The sequence below is a fragment of the Struthio camelus genome, chromosome 9 (assembly GCF_040807025.1).
Source record: "Struthio camelus isolate bStrCam1 chromosome 9, bStrCam1.hap1, whole genome shotgun sequence".
Taxonomy (NCBI): Eukaryota; Metazoa; Chordata; class Aves; order Struthioniformes; family Struthionidae; genus Struthio; species Struthio camelus.
In genome coordinates, this window is record NC_090950.1 from 14,970,645 (window position 1) to 14,991,097 (window position 20,453).

Sequence of the window (20,453 nt, forward strand, 5' to 3'; positions counted from 1 at the left end):
TTTACTGTGGCATCTCCAAACACGCTTCCTCCTCACGCTTTCAGAAATGTTACAACTGCTCTGACATACTACCTCAGCAACATACTCACCATGCCACAACTCATCATGCTTTTTAGAATTTCTAGGGGAGGTTTTTGTAGGAGCAGTTTGTGCTCTTCCTCTTTTACCACCAACACAGTCCTTATTACCATCTTCATCCTCCCGCACGGGTTTGTACCTGAAAAGAATATTAAAATTTTAACAAACATGTACGTGAAATATCAACCCACATGGAAGCAAAACCAGTTGTTAAAGTATTACTTCTTTGATTAACAGAATTTTACTTCAATGACAATTAAAAGCAGGAAGACGAGAACAGTGCATTTGGATAGGATCCAGCCTTTGAAGCTAGGCCCTCTGAGGCAAAGCAGGAGGGAGGAAAAATGGGGACCCTCCAGCTCCGTGAACCAGGAGAAGCAGAAGGCATAGACAAATTCCAAAGAATTTGCTTTGAATGACAAGTATTTAAATATTAGTAAGAAAAAAGACACTGCTGAAAGTTAAAGTGTTTGCCACAGACATAGGCCAAGACTGCTCCCTACAGCCATACAAACATATGGTATAACCAGAGAATACATTTATCTGCACAGTAATTAACTATAAAAACCACTATCAAGTTGATCATTAATTGCAGACTGCAAACATTCTCTATTGGTTGTAGCTAGTTGCCCAGTGCTAGAGAACGGGTTTTTTTGTATATACAACTAGAAGTTTGGATAAGTTGGTCGCCAGCTTCTCGTTTTTCTAGTCAACTTACCAAATAGTATGTGTTTTTGTCCAAATCCCAGCTCTTCCCAGTGGGTTGCTTTCATCGTCTGTAGACTCCCTCTCCTCCTCAGCTTGCAAACTGTACTGCCTAACTGCTTGATACACAGTCATATTATACGGCAGCAAGTGATCTCCAATGTAAAATTGTAGTCTATGTCTCACATTACCTGAATTTAAGAATTGAGCAGCCTGGAAAAAAATTAAACAACAAATTAAGAAACTGGTTTGTTAGCTTTTCTTTAAAGCTCTCCCCATGCTGTTTCCCATCCCCTCCAATCAAAAGCTTACCAAAGATTCATCTATTTCTTCATCTGACCCATCATCATCACTATCTTCATCATCTTCTCTAACTCTACCATAACCTGAGGAAAGAGAAGAAATACATCCTTATATATTTTTAAATTAAATGTAGTAATATCTTTGTACTGTGATAAACTCCAGGTGATTTCAGTTCCAAAATACATCAATTCAAGAATGAAAGGTTCAGACATGTTAGGATAGGTTTCAGTATCAACATCTGGCATCAAATACGTCACACTATAGACAATCTGATAGTCAACTTGATTATATTTCTGTTGGTATTTGGACTGAACTGATTACAACAGGAAAAAGCATCCTAGAAAACGTAAAGTTTCCTTTTAGCTTTACTTTCCTCTCTGTGAACTAGATACGTTTTTAGGTACCATACATCTGCCTTCAGTATAATCCTGTCAGGTGGTTTGTTTGTTTGTTTTAAAAACTCTGTCGTACAGATAGCGCTAATTATCTTAAGAACCAAAACACACACATGACTGCATAAGATATAAATACCTCTAACTACAAGGTATCTTTCAATGGCCTGTACCAAAGCCAGAGGATCAATCTTCACAGGTCCACCCTTCCACTGTTTCACATTAGCACAGTCTGGATGTCTTTGCAGTTGGCATTTTAATTGATGTGTGTTGAAGAATTTTAAAGCTTGGGATCCTCTGTTAAGAGAAAAACTCAAAATAATTTGTGAAAAAAGTTGCTACACAAAGAAAATCTAATAACCATCACCGCATAAACAATGCATTAAAAGAGCCTTATGCATGCATTTGAAAATTTATTTGCTCAGAGCAAGATTTCTTAGCTTCTCTCTAAAAACATGCTATTACGATTTGGATAAACGTATTCAAATTTTGTTCTACAAGAACACCAGAACCTAAATTGAATGAAATTTCACTTCCGATGAATGGATCAAGAGAAAGTTTAGTCAGATGTCCAATTAAAGTATGGCCTACACTGACCATCTCTTATGTTTGAAGTTGTTCAGTGGTCAACTGATGACACATTAAGTTTAGCCTTTACCTTCAAGGCAACAAGGACTGGAATTGGGAGTGGAAAATGCAAATATCCATTCATGTTATTTTTAAATAGGGACCTAAAGGGACAAAACTAAGCACTTACTTATTCTTTTTTTCCTTACCAAACTATAGCTGACATATGAATTTCCATGACATTCCATCTCGCCAAACTATAGTTGACATATGTTCCATCTCGCCAAACTATCAATACTTAAGCTAACCGTTTTTATACGCAAGCCTCTTATCTTGGGCTGTTTCTACCTCCAGGTACTAGTGAAAGACTACCAAATTTTAATGCCTCAAAATACTCATTGACAGAATCCACAGTTAGACTAGCAGGCAAACAATGCTGCACTGTCTGACTTCCCATGTTTAGTTTGCTATTAAAGAAGAGGTAGCAGAATTTTGTTTTTTATAACTAGTAACTTAGTAACTTCTGTAATTCCCCACTTTTTACAAAAGTAGCGCATATTAGAAAGCATTACAAGATTACAGAGTACATACTATGTGTAAAAGCCAATATCACTAATTCCTTCAAGTATTAGGAATCTGTACATTGCATTCATTCCCATGGATTCTAACATTTTTGCAAAAAACAAGTGTTGAACTTCAGTGTAAGTTACCTTACTGCTACAGTGAGAGGCTTTATACATCTACTACAATGGATGTTCTGTCACAGTTGGTGACAAAAAATCCACACTATCTTACTACCTGAAACAGAGACAGAAGTTTTTAGCATTTCAAACTTTTAAATTTAAGCTACGTGCATTTCATCATCTTCCAAAAGCTAAAAACATAACCTAGTCAAAGACAGTCTAAGAAGGTAGTGCTTTAAGAAGTGGAATTTCCACTTTGCATTATTTACTAAGAATGTTAATATACTGGGGAATCTGATGCTCAAAACTTGAGCACAGATGTACTATGGACTTTATTTTTTTTTTCTCTTTAAGGAAAGAAATAGTTTATGCCACCAGCTTTAACCTTTTTAAATAGCTTTAACTTGAAAGCATTCACTGTACATTAACAGGAAGTCAACAGTAATTTCTAAGACCTGACTTCAACAACTCCTCCCCTTCTAATTTCCATACAGTCACACGGATAGACCTATAATCAAGCTGTCCTTTTAAAGAGCACCAAGAAATACTTTCAAAACTTATATGCAACTTATATCAAAATAAGCTTATTAGTTGTTATACACTGAATCAAAAATAGTGCTGATGTATTAAGGAAGAGTACAGAAAAGGAACCGTAGAAGTAAGTCTTCATTCACTCAGTTTTGTTACTTAAAACACATATATATAAATTGGATCCTAAATTAAATTTATCTTAAGACACAGGGCAGGTCTACAGATTTTTTTTTTTTTTTTAAACTACCCAGGTAGTCAGCAGTTATCGCTCAACCCATTATCAGCCAAGAAAGAAGAACTTGTCTGAATAATGAAGATCAGCACTGTAACACAAACACTCAGGAGTTTATTTCCACACACACACACACACACACACACCCCGTAAGAAGATATCAGTGTCTCTGTTAGCAATAAACAACTTAGTTCTTTCCAATGTTTGTTACATGGCAGCAAGGAAGAAAATTCAAGTTCTTAGTTTGAAGTAAAGAGACGCATTTAAGATTACACTTCCACCCCCAATCTATGGGGAAGAAATTTCAAGAGGGTAAGCAAAGATTAGTTGAATATTCAACCTTCTACCAACAAAAAAAAAAAAAAAAAGGGACACAAACAATAAAAAAGAAAACCCACAAAACCTGTAGGCTTTTTTCTTTTTTCTTTTATAGGGCCAGAAACGTCTGTTATCTCTTGAAACTTTCAGCATTGGAACAAGTTTCACAGAACAAGAGCTTCCAACAAAACTGTTACCTGAGCATTAATCCTTACCTGCTCCCTGTTCCATTTCCACTAGGGAAGTCATGCACTTTGACTGGAAACTGTTCCATCTGACTGAGGCAATTGTTCATTTTGTGGACTAATGCCAATAAAGGTGCATTTTCTAATGGCTCTAATCTTCCAAGGGGTTCTTCTCCAGGAAGCTGAAATATGTTCAAGTCTGGGTTATGTGCTTTAATGAATTCATTTTAAAAAGAATCAACACCGTGACTTGTTTCAAAATACAGAACAATGAAAAAAGGAAATTAAAATCAGTGCTCTGACTTGAAGTACCTGCAGTATCAAGATGACTAGTTGATACATAACAAGTTTATGGAAGACTTGTTTCAAAGAATGCACTTCTTTCTCTGTTCAGATTTAATAGCCTTACAGATTTTAAGCATTCACCCTTTACTATGAACAGTAAGCTTCATGGAAGTTGTAATTACTTTCTCCTCTTCCACATTAAAGTTCCTTCTTTAAATACTGCAAGAAACTGGACTGGCCAGTTTTAGGACAAAAAAAAAAAGAGTAAGGGAGAGATTACTATCCAAACACTTCCCATATCAGCTTTTTAAAATTGGGAACAACTTCAAAGTTGTTTAAGACTCAAACAACCGGCCATTTGGGAAACAACTTCTACCTCTGTGCGCAATTTTCTCTAATTACAGGCTAGTCTACGGAATTTATGACCTGTAAAGACACAGAACCATATAAAAGATGTAGCATTAAACATCTTAACCACAGGCAAAACATTCCTCGCGTCCTCCATCCTCAAAAGGTCAGATACATACAATTTGAAACAAAGACCACTAAAGAATGCCAAAATAATAAACAGGAAAACTTACTGGAGAGGAAAAAAACACATGAAGAAATCTTTTCAATCTGATATCCCTGCTTACAGCATCTTTCTCACTTTTAGATGTCAAATAAAGCAGCAGTTGTTTCACAAACCCACTATGCTGGATTTCAAACGAGGAGACGTCAGACTCCGAGACAATGCTACGGATTTCTACAAGGCACTCTGTTCCACCATCCACCTGGAAAGTACATTAGTAATATTTCACTTTACCACACCCCAGTATTACGGAACAGCTGCAGAAGAGGAAAGGGGGTATAGGGTATAGGAACTCAATACAAGCAGTGACTGACCAACTAAATAAACTTGATATAAGCAATTTTTCTATTCACAAGGAGGCATTACAGGTGATATCTGAGATCCCCCCTTTTAGAAATTGGATCCTGCCTTTCTTTTGTTTCATGCAAAGTAAAGATGAGCTCCAAATAGAAATTAAAGGAAAAAAAACACTAGTTTAGATTTTACAGGACATCCTTGTAGGAGAGAAGAGGGGATGTTTCTACACATATTAGTATTTCCTTAGATAAAAGGGCAGGCCATAACTAAAATAGCTAAACAGCTGAGAAGTTAGGTTTAGATTATCTGTCCAAGGATCTCAGTAGTATGAAAAGCAAGGCAAGTAGCACAGTAGCCTTTTACTAAAGCAAGGTTCTAAGTCTTGAGATGCTAGCAGATTTGACCAAAGGTTACTACATTTCTTCCATTCTTTCAGCAAAACGCTACCCTTTTTTTTCCTCTCCCCTCTGCTTGAAGTTCTGATTACAATCAGTATTTTTCTCTCGGAAGAAAGTCAATTAAAAATGCTTCAGTTAAACTTTCAAAGTTGAAAGAGACACGGTTTAAGTGACGCATTGCTAGGAAACAAGAATACCCCCATTAATGCTAGCTATTTATCACAAGAGTGTTTAAGAGCTTATATACTAAACAAATCACTGGAAGTTTAAGAAACGCTGTATCATCGTTTAAGGTAACAAAATCTACACTTGTAGTACTGTCCATACTGTCTAAAACGGTCAGCTTTTCTCTAGAAGCATAGCCATATCCTTCCCAAATACTTCCACTGCTTCCTTTCCCCTTCCCACTTCCAAACAAGTTTTCCATTTCTAACCTGGAGGTTGAGTTGTTCAGTTGCAGTGCAAAGTCTCTGTAATACATTTAGTGCAGGATTGCTTCCATCCATGTTTTCAGAGCTAAAATAACGTTCTACAAATTTATGGGCTTGCTCCTTAATCCAGCCCTTAATTTTTTCTCTGGAGAAAAAAAGAAAAAGGAAAAAAAGCATGTAAAAGACATTTGGCTACACTTGCTATCTGCATACTCCAGTGTACAAGTAAACACAGCAAGAGCACCGTTTCCCCCATGTTTAACAGCAGTCACAGACAGCAACCCTTCCCTCTTACTCAAACTCAATAAAGATCTATTTCTACCAATTTCTTCTTGTACCATTTTCCCAGCATCTTACTGTCAACTCTTCAGTTTCTTTAAGCTATTAACGGCTACCTTAATTTCTTCTTTTTTTTCCTCTCCCAGAGTTATTTACTTTGTTCAACAGTGTTTACCTCTTAAACGTCTTTGATACAAGCTACCTAATCAACTCATGGCTTATCATTAGAAAGCAGACAACTCAAAGTCAACTTCACACTGTAAGCATTTTGATTTCTTGTGCATGTATGCATACCTGTTATTGGAAATGGTATCCTTGGAAGCAGCCCTTGCAAGACCACTAACTCCTGCTGTTCGCGCTGGTTCAATATTATTACTGTTGGACTGTGTGCTTAATCTTCCCCATGTTTTAGGATTTAAACTTGCCAAGAAGGAAGATTTAGGAGATTGAGTAGTTGTAGGGCTTTTAGCTGGAGGAAGCAAAGACAAGGTTAAAAGACTCTCTTACAATCAACAGGTTTGTTAAAGCTGGCACTGCTAACAGCTTTTAAGTTTACTTTGAATTTAAAAGGAGTTAGTTGTTATTTTAAGATTATTTTACCTTGATTGTCTACTTTATCATCATCTCTTGGAGGAGAATATTTTGGCCTCCTTGGCCCTCGTTTTGGCAGTCTTTTTCTCTTTAGAACATCACTCAGTCGTCTGTCCAAATTTAAAAATAAAGCAACATGTTTCCATCCACCACATTTATATGCATATTCATCCCTCAGTTTAAGATATGCCTGCCAGCTATTTGCTCAAGAAGGAACAAAGATTCCTTTCCATACCACGGAGGGAAGGAGGGGCTCAGTTCTGGGAGAGGGGGCCTCCACTCTAATTTATGGGAGGGACAAAGTATCTACTCCATCTAGTAAGAAGGGGCTTTGCTTGCTGGTGTTACCCTTCCCTGGGCAGGCAGGTACAGCCAGCAATATCACTGAAGAAATGCTTCTCATAATCATCATGTTTTTATATGCATAACCATCTGGCTATTCATTTGAGTGACTGCCTTTAAACAAAAAACACACAAATCACTACTGTATAACCACCAAAAGACACCAAATAGTTGACGCGTCTCCCCTATTGAAGCCCAGCAAGTACTTTTTGAACAATTAAGTTTCTACTCACCAACCCCTACCCTTCCCCAAGTTGACATATTTCAGTTCTAGTTCAAGTACGTTTCCTTATTATGCCACTACATAAAGAGAAATATTTCCCCCTCAAAATAAAGGCAGGCAAACTGTGTAACAGTAATATAACGTATTCCTACGAGAGATCTGAATTCTGCAAGCATTCAAAATGGTTGCATCCCAATAAAACAACCTAAGCTTAATCTCTTTTCCCTCCAGTAACTAGCTGGAAAGAACACCATGCACCATAGCTATCATTTTCCATTTCTCTGGGAGAATCACTTTGTCCTCAGAGTTACTCGAGGCTACAGCTTCTGCTCCTGGCATCCTCCAGTCTCTTCCCAAGTGGCATGGATTGTTTTGTCTCATTAGAGTATAACTAGTCACCGGTCATTTTTAACATTTCATATAAAACTTATCAAAAATCACCAACTGACAATTTCAACATCCACTCTATTTTAGTTCCTTAAAATGAAAATACCACAGCAAAATGCATAGATTCTGTAGCAGCTCAAGTCAGTCAAGACTTTTTCTCAATATTTTCAGTTTCTTTTAAAAAAGTATTTTGTCTGCTGACTGTAACGGCAACTAGAATCAGTGAGGGGTCAACTGCTCAAGAATCAGATCGTTTGTTCACAACAAATAGTGCACTTACCCCTGCGGGCTCAGATCCAGAGAATCTTCCCTGCTGTGTTGTAAGCTAGGGGAGCCCAAATCTGCAGCTGCATTACTGGCAGCAGTGGCTGTTCCAGTGCTTATTGTTGTAGTGGTACCCAGCGTTCCTGACCCATTAGTGCATACTTTTGGTGGGCTTGTCAGCAAAGCCTCAGACTCCGCTAAATTTTTCACTTGGTGCATCACCCCTTCAAAAAACAAAAGTCTTTACGCTAATTTTTTTTTTTTTTTTAAAGACAAAAATCTTGAATTAGAACCTCTGCTTTGAGTATTGCAGAGTCCTTCCCCCACCCTGAGCACTAACACTGAATAAGTAAGTTTAATCCTTTCTGGAATAAATTAACCTATGTTATTCACACAGTAGTGAAATAAATAAAACAAACAAACCAACCGCACACACACGCACAAACCACGACAGCAGCAGGAACAGCAGAGAAAAAAAAGAATCAGTAAATTAAAACAAAGATTTTCTACCAAAGAGTCATTAGCTTGATTCATTAAAGACTCCCATGTAATTTCAGCAAGCATTCTTTCACCTAAATAGAAGTTGACTGGCTTCTAGTAAGTCTGCTCAAACTTGTTTGAGATCTAGGGGAAAAAAAAAAAAGAAAGCAAGCTTCCCTCCTTCAGAGTCTTGGCCAGCTCCTTCCCAGTCATATGAGTACGGTTTGCATGGATTTGCCTTTAGCATGCAATACTAACAATGTTAAAATCGGGAAGGGGTGAAGAGGGTTCCCCCCACCTGAAAAATACTAACTTAGTAGGGAGGGGAAGAGAGAAAAAAATAAAAGCACAATTTACCTTCTCTTCTGAAGTAAACGCTAAAAATGTCAGGTAACTTTTGCATTAAGATCTCTGCCATCTGAAGGGCTCCAACTACTATCTTAAGGTCTTGACTCGACAGCATAGAGGCAATATGACTAAAACAGATAATTTGTTAAAATTACGTTTGTGTTTTACTTTTTTGCTGTTTTAAAAATTAAGCTAGCTCATTTTGCATATATTGTTAGTACTGGAGACTGAAAGCCATCAAATTTCATTAGGCTTTTGCAAAAGCCATAAATAAGAGGTTGGAAAAAGTCCTTTTCTCATCTAAGTCACTTGCAAAAAGTATTTCCATAGAAATGTATAAAGGAGAGTAGAAAGTTTTCTTCCTTGAAATTAAGTAGCATCAGAGAACTTTGTATGTGTAGCTTTCCATAGGCAATACATCTAGTTCGCTTCCTACTTTCATCCTTTTGCCTAAACCCTAAGCTTATACTGTGTATGGGGTGCTTCATGGATAGAACTAAACTTACCATTTGAATGCCATGAGGATCTGTTACTTGTTTAAATCATATCATTTCAAAAGTCACCTTGCCTCACAGAAGAATTTATGGGCAAGTTTTAGAAATCAGGAAAACAACAAACAGTCATATTGGACATTACTGGCCATAGAGGTAACTTGGTTTCCTAGGAAGGACCTAGATTGGTCCTGCTGCAAAAATCAAAGTTGCAAGAAACTCCTGAAGAACAGGCAACTTCAGTTTTTTTTAAAAAAAAAAAAAAAAGCTGAACTAAAAAGCACAACATTTTCTTTAAAAAAAAAATTCAAGAAAATAATCACAAGTTTCAGTTGCAAATTCAAAATATTTCATGACCGCTAATATACTCACCTTGAAACAGCATGGTTTTTCAGGACATCCTTCAGAAGTTCAGCATCAGCAAAATAAATTATCCTAAGAATTGCTCTAAGGCACTTGTGTCTAACAGCAGGTCCAGCTGAAGAACTATATACTTCATAAAGAACTCCAAATAATGTTTTGATAAAGGATTTAGCCAGCTCTGGGTCCTCTTTCATTAGCTGTGCTCGAGCATCATCCTTCTTCAGTTCTGAATGTCCACCTGTGAGAAATTGTGCACTAAATCACTGCATAGCTCTCTGCATCTCTGCTCTATTTACTTTTTTTTTTAATTGAGTAAGTTTAGATCTCAAACCAAAAGTATATGTTAGTTTAAGAGCCAGAAGTCAAACTGACAACAAGAATGTAGTTACAAACCTTCCCATTTTCAATGACATAAAATTTTATTTCTTTGATTTTCTTATACATTTCTGCACGATAGTAAGAAGCAGACTACTGCCTTTCCCTCATAATCCTCATTAAGAGGACTTTTGTACACAGGCAACAGTTTCAGAAACCCCCAAGCCAGGAACCTCCCTCTCCCCTTACAAAAATTTGTGCATTTTCAGTTCCCAGAAAGAGCTGGCATATTAAAAAGAATACATTTCAGTAGTCTGAATTTTGTTGTAAAGTCTTCTTTAGTCAAGCAGTCAGAACAGTCTGATGTCCCACAGCAGCAACACAGAACATATTCCTAGTCATCAAGGAGTAGATTGCTGAGTATCGTAGCATAAGTTGGCAATAGCCAGAGAGGTCAGATGTCTTCTCATAAAGCTGTACTTACTAGTGTTCGTATTGGCTAAAGGGTTTGGTTTTCGCTGAATGGCACGCGCTGTTCCAGTATCCTCATTTATTTGCTGCATAGAATTAAAATCAATAGTATAGACACGCCCAAGCGTAGACAGACTTATCTCATCCTCACCAACCTGATGAGCCGCCTAAGAACAAAAACAAGATTTAAGTCTTAAGAAAACCCTAACAAACAGGAAGTCATAGGAAGGCAAGGAGAAGGACAACACAGTAGGAAAAGCAAGACTGACACAAGTACAGTAAAAACAGTGATTAAGCATTCGAAAGTTCATCTATTACTGAACACCAAAACAGGGCAGTATTACAACAGGAGGTTTAAGAAACTCCTGTGTTTCATTTTGGAAAGAATAAGGCTGATGAGCATGTTTTCAAAACAGTAAAAAGAAAAAAAAAAACAGCAGTCGCTGCCTGTACAACTGCACACGTTTCAAAAAACATCACCACACAAACGTGTTCAACTACTACCTCTATTATTCGACTATCAATCCTGTTATAGGGATGCCAAAGACCCCTGTCATCTCGCCATTGCCATATTGCACCATCTGTATTTTGCGCATTTCCTTTCTTTAGCATAGTATCAACAGCAAAGATCCCTTCTTTTGGCAGACAAGGCATCAGTTCACTGGAAAGAACATTAAAACAGCATTTTACTAGAAGTACACATGCTAAAGTTAATCTGATCTGAAAAACGTTGCCTTCAATTTAGAGAATTTGAGTTAACATACCAGACCCAAAATCTAAAACTGTGTAACTCACCAAATAAGAGAAGTAAGCTCATAAAGTTCTTGAGGACTTCGTGGAACAAGGTCAATTTGTTCTTGACAACTCCCATTTGAAGCTCCACAAAGGAGGAAGTGAAGCGTTTCTGCAATATCTATAAAAATTACTTTTCATGAGATTGCCTGCATCAGAACATGAACCCCATTTTGTGCTGGATACTATACAAGAGAGACAGGCACTGCCCTGAGCAAAAACAGACAGAATAAAGGACAAGAACCATCTCTTTGAACATGACAAAAATATGTTTTCAGACCTTTTTTCTGTTGTTGTTAAAAACATTAGGATAGGAAATTTCAGTAAACATGCAAGGGCAGGGAAGAGTAAGAGTGGAACATATCTGGACTAACAAATCAAAATTTAGAAGATAGGAAGAAATGAATGAATGAATATCAAGACACTTAAACAGCTAATTTACTTTCCCGCATGCTTTTTTTTTTTTTTTTTTTTTTTTTTTAGAAGTCGCCCTTAAACCATGTTTCTCCCACCTGGTAAATATTACAAGAAAAATATTCAACGAGCATTGAAATAAAAATAATTTGTCTGACTAATACAGACTCAAAACTAGGTGGAGCGCTCCAGTACTAATAGTTAGAGACCAGGAAAGAGGCAGGGGAGGAGGGGCAGAACATACTTTCAAAAGTTAACTAAACTTTATATCCCAGAAGAAGCATAATAAGAGAGACATGAAAATAAAGTAATATCGGTATATAATCAAGTGCACCAAGTTCCATATTGACTATAGGCATACACAAACTCAGAGGACCCGAAGAACATGCAAGAACAAGAACTCACTTTGCTTCATAAGTTGGACTGCAAGTGAAGGACAATTGGAGCACATTAAGGAAAACATGCGCACCACCATGATGAACATTCCTGAGCTCAGGATAGGAGGAGTCACTACCAAGAGTTGCTGGATATTTGTTAACAAGTCCTTGGAAGCAACCTGCTGCAGCAAGTTCTTTAACAGAGAAAAGAGAAGTTAAAAATGCTAATCTGATTTTGAAAGATAAGCCCTTGAGAGAAAGGGAAGAAAGGAGGAAAGAAACAAAAAACCCACCCTCAAAAAACACACACCCTTACCTCCTCATGCTGGAAGTTGTCCACTAGCCGTGCAAAACAGAGACAAGTGCTTTCAACAGACTTTTTGTCCTATTAAAAAGAGTTAAATATTTGTTTAATTTAAAGATTTTAGCTTGCATCAGATTAGGCTGTACATACATTCATAAAATGCCTCCAAAAAAGGCCACTTGGATCATATTTTTCAGGGCAGTACAGCTGTAAAACCTCAGAATTCCAAGTTCATTGCATTGATAACAGCCTACCAGATCTTCTCATGCGGCTGCGCTCCTGCACAGTCTCTGGAAAACACCTCACACTTGCAACACATTAAATACCTTTAGGGACCTCCCTGGCAACAGGGAGGTAGAAGCACTACAGGTTTTGAAGAACCTTATCCTTGGAGAATTCTCTGCCAAGGTAGTCTACTGCTGCTCCGGAAGCTGTGTAGATTCATCATGCCACTTTTGAGGCATCAATGCCAGTTAAAAATGCTGTTTTCCTCCCATACCTGTTGCTAACGTACATCAACAAGTGGACAATACAAGTGTTTTGTACTGTCCAGTATTTAGCGAAGCTCTGTATGCTACAGGCTCTCAAGAATGAGAAAGCTCAAGTATAAGCATACGCCAAAACTATTGATTTTATATTGTTACAAACTTTCTCCATGAGATATTAAAGGATACTCCAATAATCAAGCTGGATCTGGTAATTAACCTAAGGGCAACGAGATCACCACGTATGAGCTACTTGATTTGGTTCACTCATCTCAGCCACCAGTAGAGCATCAGAGGGAAATCTGGCAAGCTCCTAGAAAGCCCATACGCAAGCACATACGCAAGTCCTCAAAAGGTAGTCTGGAGAGAGTTTATAATTTATTGGGCAAAGCAATTCCAAATTTCAGAAATACCAGCATAACGGTTAAGGAACTTGTGCTAACTCAAGGACTTTGAGAATCTCACGTCCCAGCTGAAAGAACATGTTTAGAGAAAGGCTTGCCTCCTCTAGCAAGTCTATTTGTTGTTACAGGAATTCAGGTAAAGAGGGATTTCTCCTGAACCACAGTTATCCACATAGGAAGACTTCCACACAGGAATACTTCCAGATTCATTTGCTGAAACAAGCATAGGAACACTGGCATTCAGTGTTTCTGCAAAGAGTCGTGGAGAAAAAGAACCTCCTCCCACAGGAATCTGAAGTACACAACACCAGAGTGACCATGTAAAAGATGAGCGAAAAGATGAGCGAAAAGATGAGGTCTGTATAATAGCCTTTTTAGATTCTAGAGGAAGGAAACAAAAGGGAGGAGGGCTACAAAGCCGAAGTGACAGGAGACACCCTCATGGTTATTGTTTCATTTTAAAGCAGTTCCTCCTTCAAACTCTGAAGAGACCCCTGAAACTATACACAGCTTCCAGCTGAACTGCAGACTTCACATATTGCTTCAGGTTGCTGCTTCTTCAGAAGAAGAAAACACTCCAAAATCTAGAAAGGCAATACTGTTTAAAGCCTATCAGAACCTCTCCTTTTTATCTTGTCAGAGAAACCTATTCTGATCTTCAGGGTACCTAGCTATCATCTTACCACAAAGAGAACTGAACAACCCAACACAAAATATAGGTAGCACACCTCACTGCATTTTGTTATCGCTGCAAAGTCCTGAAGCATTGGAAAACAAAACTATAGACAATGACTACATGAAGACTGTTTTTTCACATGCAGCGCAGCTGAGACATCAAATCTAATGACACCAAGACAACAAAGACTGCTCTAAAAACAGCTCAAAGAGTTAACTGAAAAGAGCTAAATTAAGATTTTTTTCAGAAAAATTCTAGCTTAAAGTTTTTTGAAGCCTTACTTTTGTGCACTGTAGCCTCTCTTCAGAGGGCAGCAGGCAGTACCCACCTTGCTACTGCTGAAAATAGCACTCCCTAGCCTTTCCAAAGCATCATCTAAAGCTGACACATTTGACTTCCATGAAGCTGCCTCAAAGACTTAAACAGTCTCTTAGCAAGACAACATTAGCAGAATTAAGAACATCACAAGAACATACAAAAAGCTTCCCTGGAGGCTTTCATTTAGTTTTAGCCATTAAAGAAAAAAAATTCATTTCTCCTTTCTCACCTTGATTCTCTTCAAGAGGGATTTGCCAACCAAGCAGTATGTCCAAATCTGGACCTCTTCGGGTGCAATAGTCATTATGAGTGCTCATTTACGAACATAGAATCACTGCAGGATAGGCAGATCTTTAGAGCCTCATAGTTTAGGATTCAACATTTCAAACCAAACTATTGTGCAAGAGTAGGAGCTTTCCTTCTAAGAAGCATCCAAACTTCCCAAAAGGCCAGTTGCCAGAAAACATGTAAGCTTAACTGACACTGAAGCAGCTTTACCTAGTTTAAGAGTAGGGGAAAACTTTAGCTCATTTGTTAAGAAAAAAAGAACAGCAATGCTATTGGGTTTCTTCTTAACGGTAAGTAGTAAGTAAAGACTACAAAACCACTATTATTCATGCTCAAAATTCAAATTAACAGGGCTGTCATGAATGAAGCGTGTTCACAACAACAAGGAATCTGCATGTACGTCAGAATAACATGACTTAACGGTACAGAAATTTTAAGACATTTATCAGATAATTCATTGTAGTGGCAAATGCAAGTAATACACAATAAGAACAAGATACCTGGAGGCAACTTTATACTACATTTAGGTCAAACCAAAGACTTACTGTTTCCGTAAGAACCTCTTACCTGATGGGTTAGCCTTTGTGTAAGCAGTGGCAAAGAGTCTGCTACAAAGTGAAACTCATCAGGTGTTATACTCTGGCAGCAGTTAGCAGCAATAGCTAGTGCGTTCCTCTGTGCATTTATGCTGAAGAATTCCAGATACAGCAAGCAGTCTGCCAACCCACCCTGTAACAGATAAACAGGCAAACAAACATTTTCATTCTCAGCATTGCTAAAATTACAGAAATTAAGGACTGTAATTATCTTAATTCAGAGAAATTATAGATCACCAAGGTATAGATCTGACAGAGATACAAACGCTTTCTTCTTTTTCTGTACTTACTGCCTGCAGAATAGCTTTACTATGTCTGCGTGATAACATCTCCAGGGCTGTCAGTGCCTGCTCTGCCACATCAATGCACTGAATAACTTGCAGCTAGAATAAAACAAGAAAATTTGTAGCTTATTTGCTAAACCAGTTTGTAAGAGAAACTATCTTCATTAACACTGGGACAGTTAGCCTGTAGTGAGACACAGGCTAATGCAGCTGCACTCTACTTGCAGCCAAAGTAGCCAATTCAAGGCTAGATCAGCTGTGTAGCTAGTTCAAAAGCCTGCAGTTTGTATACATTACTCTTTGCAACACAAGTTAGACCAAGTTCTCTGTGAATCAGACAGTGCTTTTCAGTAAGAGCATGAACAAGGAGTAAACCTGTTTTAAAAAGCTTATCGTGGACTATGCACTATCTTGTAAGCTATGGAAAAAGCAACTGTTTTAAGGATAATCCTGAGGTCAGAATGTTTTTCAGAAAAATTTTGTCTTTAAATAAATACTTTTGCAATTCATTTTACCTTTTCCAAGAAGACAGGAATTGCATCCACTACTACAGCAGATGACCTGGGAAGTGCTTCCATCATGTACGTTAAGGCCCGACAAGCATGGTTCATCTATGAAATATATGGAGAAATTTAAGTTCAGATGACACACTTTTCTCCTTCAAGAAATTTCTTCTATACTACAAGTCACTTACAATGTCAAAGTTGTGCTCCATCTGCAGCAATGTTATCTGTTATTAAAAAAAAAAGCAGTTATTCCTTAATTAGCAAAGTATCAAGATATCAACATAAATAAAGGAAAAACATTACCACAGCTTTTGACCCAAGATTAACTTCAATAACGATTTCAAGAGAGCAACTACCTATTTTTTGAGCAAAGTATGACCTCAAAAACCAGAGAACACTTTTTTTTTTTTTAGGCATATATTTAATTGCGAAATATACCACTCAATTCACATAACATTACTCAAATTACACAGCATAGGCTATGTATCAGAACAGCTTTTTTTTTTTTTGGTTAGAGGCATTTTTTGGTTAGAGGCAAATTGTTCATTTGCTGGAGTAACATAAAGGCATGATCACATTTTAAAAGAAATTAACCTGGGTGAATACTGTGGAAGAAGGCACAATTCTTCTACACATTATTCTCCTGGATCGTGTCTTTTACAAGAGCCACTCGCATCCTGACAAGCATGTGATGTTTACAGAGTAGGATTTTCTTTATTCTCTTAAAGCGCTTCTGTTATTCTCACCACAGTATCCAAAGTCATACAAAAGATTACATTAAACTAAAGTCACTGCGTTGTTTAAATCCCTCTAACAGGCCCACACGTCACAAAGCCTACAGATTTTGCCATTTTTCTGATTAAACATGCAGTGAGCTGCAACTTCTGCTCATTTGTGGACAGTGCTTGGTTTTTAAGTTTGCAATCCTACTTCTGTTCACATTGGACTACTTGCTGCAGTTTGTATTGAAACTTAAATTTTTAAGTTCCCCCAAGTGGAAACTACTACCAACACACACAGCAAGGATCGTTTTACTCGTATCCTCCAATTCCTACCACAGGAGGAAAAAGAAGCTGCTGGCCATTGAGTCTAAGGTGCAACCTAAGGGCTCTTTAAGGGGAGCTCCAAGTTCCATGTCTTTATACTCTTAAAGAATCACTGACGACACCCACAGACTACTGCCCTGAAAACTATACAAGTGAGAAAGGAGAACAGGAACTCTTTCTACTCTAAGTATTTATGCTTTTTAGGCCAGTACTAACCAAACGGATCCCAAAAATAAATAAAAAATATTTCTATACAGCATTATATGACTTATTTAGACAAAAACAAAACACAAAAATATTTACAGATACTAAATAGCAGGCCAGGAAATAATACATTGCTGTGAGCAAGGAAAGACATAGTATTGGCAGACCGTAGAGCAAGAAAGCTGTGGAAGAAATTAGGGCAGATGCCAGGTGAGTTTTTACTAGGAAGTATCACACAGCACACTCCTCCTTATAGTGTTGAAACAGACCCCTTCTATGTATTTGCAGGAGCAGTAAGAAGTCACAACATTTTCTATATACCCATTCACATTATTAGCTCTTCTTTAATAGATGAAAATTCATGTTTTAAAAACTGTGCATGAAGAACTACGTTGAAAAAGGGAGGAAAAAAAATCTTGTATATAGCACCTCTCAATGTTACCTCCAGCTACAAGCAAACAGACCAACAAATACCTCTTGAAGTTAAGAATATTTGATTTAAGCAAAATATTGACTGGAACATCATGACTTCCAGTAGAAACATAAGATTTAATCTTTACCAAAGCTGGTACAACACTCTTGACTGGAAATCCTCCTAATGTTTCTTCATTTCCCATGACCAACAGCTGGCACATCTCAATCACTGCCTGCAGTTGCTGACTTTCATCAGTGGCTTGGAGACCTTGTAGAAGCTGTTGGGCTTTAGAACCTAGGTATTGGGGGAAAAGATATTAGAAAAAGACATACTAGAAGACGTAAATATTCAAGGCAACTGTTGTATTTCTGCCAGAATGGAAGACCAGGGATAGTTTGCTCTCCTCTGTATTTGTAGTTTCACTTCCTTCCTCAGCCATAAAAAAGGGAAGGAAGAAGGGAGACCAAACCTCATTCTTTGCTGCCTTTCTGGTGCGGACTGGTCAGCATAGGGAGCTCACCACACTCCGCTCACCATAGCATCGTGCCAGCCTACAGCAGGTGACAGAACCCACACATCTTCATCTTTATAAAGCTAAGGCCTTCAACAGCCCCCCACACTCTCCCTGGATAATACAGCACACTGAGTACCCATTAGACCCCTTCCTTCTTGGCAGGCAGTGCAACAGGCTGCCTTTGGCTCTCCTGGAAGCCAAAAGGACTTAGACTGGAAAGCACACATCTTATCCAGCTGCATGATACAGATATGGTAGAACAAGAGTAAGGACTGACGTTCACACTGACACACTGTCTGCAAGAAAATCTCTGCTAGACAGCCAAGACACTTCAAAACTATGACCAATGTGCCTTAGGAACTGGCACACCCTAACAGCTTTAAGCTAGCTTATGCACTGACTTAAAGCTAGCAAAAAAAACAAGGGGTTGGGGTGGGGGGGTCTTTTGTTAAGGAGCCCATCATGCAAAGTAAGCCCAGAAAGGGAGAGAGAAGGAAGAGGTAGAAGGGAAAGAACCCTCCCTTCCCCACCTAGATAGAAATGTTAAGATGTCCAAAAAAAAAAAAAAAAAAATAGATAAGAAATAGGGCTAAAGCAAATTTCTCTTCCATATAGGAAGAGAAGCAAATTAATATGACTGACTAGTGGTCTACCACTATGGTGGCATGGAAATCTCCAACATGTACACCATTTATAATAAGATATGTAGCTAATATAGATACTAGGATTAAGTAGGTCTGAATTCTCCTAGCCTGGAAGTGGAAAGAATTAAGTCAAATTAGACAAACTTTGCTTACTAGCTCCACTTCCAATTGTCCTGTGGAAGAGCTGCGACATCCGAGGACCAAGAGGGCCAAACAGGTGAGGAGGAAGACCCCTAGCCTCTAATAGAGCTAAAAGCAAACAGAGGATAACAACCATTGTCAAAGCTTCTACATAGTTTTTCAAAAGCTTAAATTCAACGAAGCTACAATTTCAGGCTACAAGAATTTTGATACTCTAGGAAAGAGGAATTAGGATTAGGTTACTGCATCTACCTAGATTTCCGAAGGCATCAAAAAGACCACCTTTCGGGACCTCTTTTTATTTATTTATACCAGGGTATTCAGGCCCATAGAATTTAAGAAGTCACCCACCAAGTTTCTGGAAGTTGTGTATTTCACAGAACAAATCTAGACTACTAAACTGATACCAGAAGTCTAGATCTAGAATACCAGACATACTAAGCTGCAATTTCAAAACTGAACTCAAACAATAGTAAAATAGATTAAACTTATCTTCACATTTCCAGTGAACAAAAAACTGCTTATTATGGGAATCGAGCGGGTAGCATAATTACTCTGAGAGGACACAAAAAAGATTCACAGCTTTATTTGCTGATGGGGGGGGGGGAGGGGGGGGAAGAGAACTTTGCCAGGTATTAAGACTGCTGGGAAGTATGTTTAAAATGGTCTTCCTCTACTTTGGCTAGATGGTTAACTGGGTGATCCTGATTTTTAATTGTAGCAAGTCTGAACACTGCTGATCAACCTAAATAAGAATTAAAAATAAAAAACAACTTAGCTCAAAATTCCTAATGCACATCTATGCTTACAGATGACCTATAACCAAGTGAACTGGTAGTGATTCAAGCACTCATTTCCAGCATTTCCATGTTAAAGATTAAGACTATCCCAAATCTATCATTTGTAAGGGATGATCTCAGAGCTCTCTGCACTATAGGGGCAAAATCATTCAAACAGTTGCATGACATGCAGACTGAGTTTATATCCGTCTGAACTCTCAGACTATGAGAGACCTGAATCCTTCTACATTGCAAGCACAAAAGTGAGCATTTTAAGAACATTCAAATTTTGTTCAGGCAAAGCTTATAGCAACATGGGTATCAATGACAAGCACAAAAAGTATTAACCAGAAGTAGGTAAAGTAACAGCAGGTCTAATCAGGCCTGAAAATTGAAAGTTTATTCTTATAAAGAAATATTTTCATATTCGCAAACTAGCTTACACATTTAACAGGACTGAGTTCCTAATTCTTTCCCCTCATCTCATCCTAGAGGGGAAGGGGGGGAAAAAAAAAAAAGAAGTGATCAAGCATACATGAAGTGTATTACACTACTAAATGAGTCCTTACACTACACTGCCCCTCCAGACATTATATCCAAGTTCTTGCATCTTTAGTGAATCAGAGCTTGTAACTCCATACTTCAGAAGAACTACAGTAAGCAAAGCATCACATTCACTGACAGAGACAAGCTGCAGGTTTCCAGCTATATATATATATGATCTCAATCATACAGA

General features: G+C 37.9%; 1 protein-coding gene across 6 annotated transcripts in view; it reads right to left on the reverse strand.

The window, feature by feature from the left end:
• Positions 1 to 20,453, reverse strand: part of TRIP12 (thyroid hormone receptor interactor 12) — a 78,991-nt gene that overhangs the window by 14,780 nt on the left and 43,758 nt on the right. For 4 of the 6 annotated variants that reach the window (XM_068955087.1, XM_068955089.1, XM_068955085.1 and 1 more), the window contains 23 exons: positions 18,951 to 19,046; positions 17,785 to 17,933; positions 16,163 to 16,198; positions 15,984 to 16,079; positions 15,475 to 15,567; positions 15,156 to 15,317; positions 12,430 to 12,498; positions 12,142 to 12,307; positions 11,326 to 11,443; positions 11,035 to 11,191; positions 10,544 to 10,697; positions 9,754 to 9,982; positions 8,900 to 9,018; positions 8,079 to 8,286; positions 6,856 to 6,956; positions 6,550 to 6,724; positions 5,980 to 6,121; positions 4,861 to 5,052; positions 4,025 to 4,176; positions 1,618 to 1,790; positions 1,096 to 1,169; positions 797 to 996; positions 90 to 217 (listed from right to left, as the gene is read on the reverse strand). In XM_068955087.1, the coding sequence (XP_068811188.1) occupies positions 90 to 217; positions 797 to 996; positions 1,096 to 1,169; positions 1,618 to 1,790; positions 4,025 to 4,176; positions 4,861 to 5,052; positions 5,980 to 6,121; positions 6,550 to 6,724; positions 6,856 to 6,956; positions 8,079 to 8,286; positions 8,900 to 9,018; positions 9,754 to 9,982; positions 10,544 to 10,697; positions 11,035 to 11,191; positions 11,326 to 11,443; positions 12,142 to 12,307; positions 12,430 to 12,498; positions 15,156 to 15,317; positions 15,475 to 15,567; positions 15,984 to 16,079; positions 16,163 to 16,198; positions 17,785 to 17,933; positions 18,951 to 19,046 (3,189 nt within the window). The remainder of the gene's footprint in view (positions 1 to 89; positions 218 to 796; positions 997 to 1,095; positions 1,170 to 1,617; positions 1,791 to 4,024; positions 4,177 to 4,860; positions 5,053 to 5,979; positions 6,122 to 6,549; positions 6,725 to 6,855; positions 6,957 to 8,078; positions 8,287 to 8,899; positions 9,019 to 9,753; positions 9,983 to 10,543; positions 10,698 to 11,034; positions 11,192 to 11,325; positions 11,444 to 12,141; positions 12,308 to 12,429; positions 12,499 to 15,155; positions 15,318 to 15,474; positions 15,568 to 15,983; positions 16,080 to 16,162; positions 16,199 to 17,784; positions 17,934 to 18,950; positions 19,047 to 20,453) is intronic. The other 2 variants (XM_068955088.1, XM_068955090.1) reach the window with 1 other exon arrangement.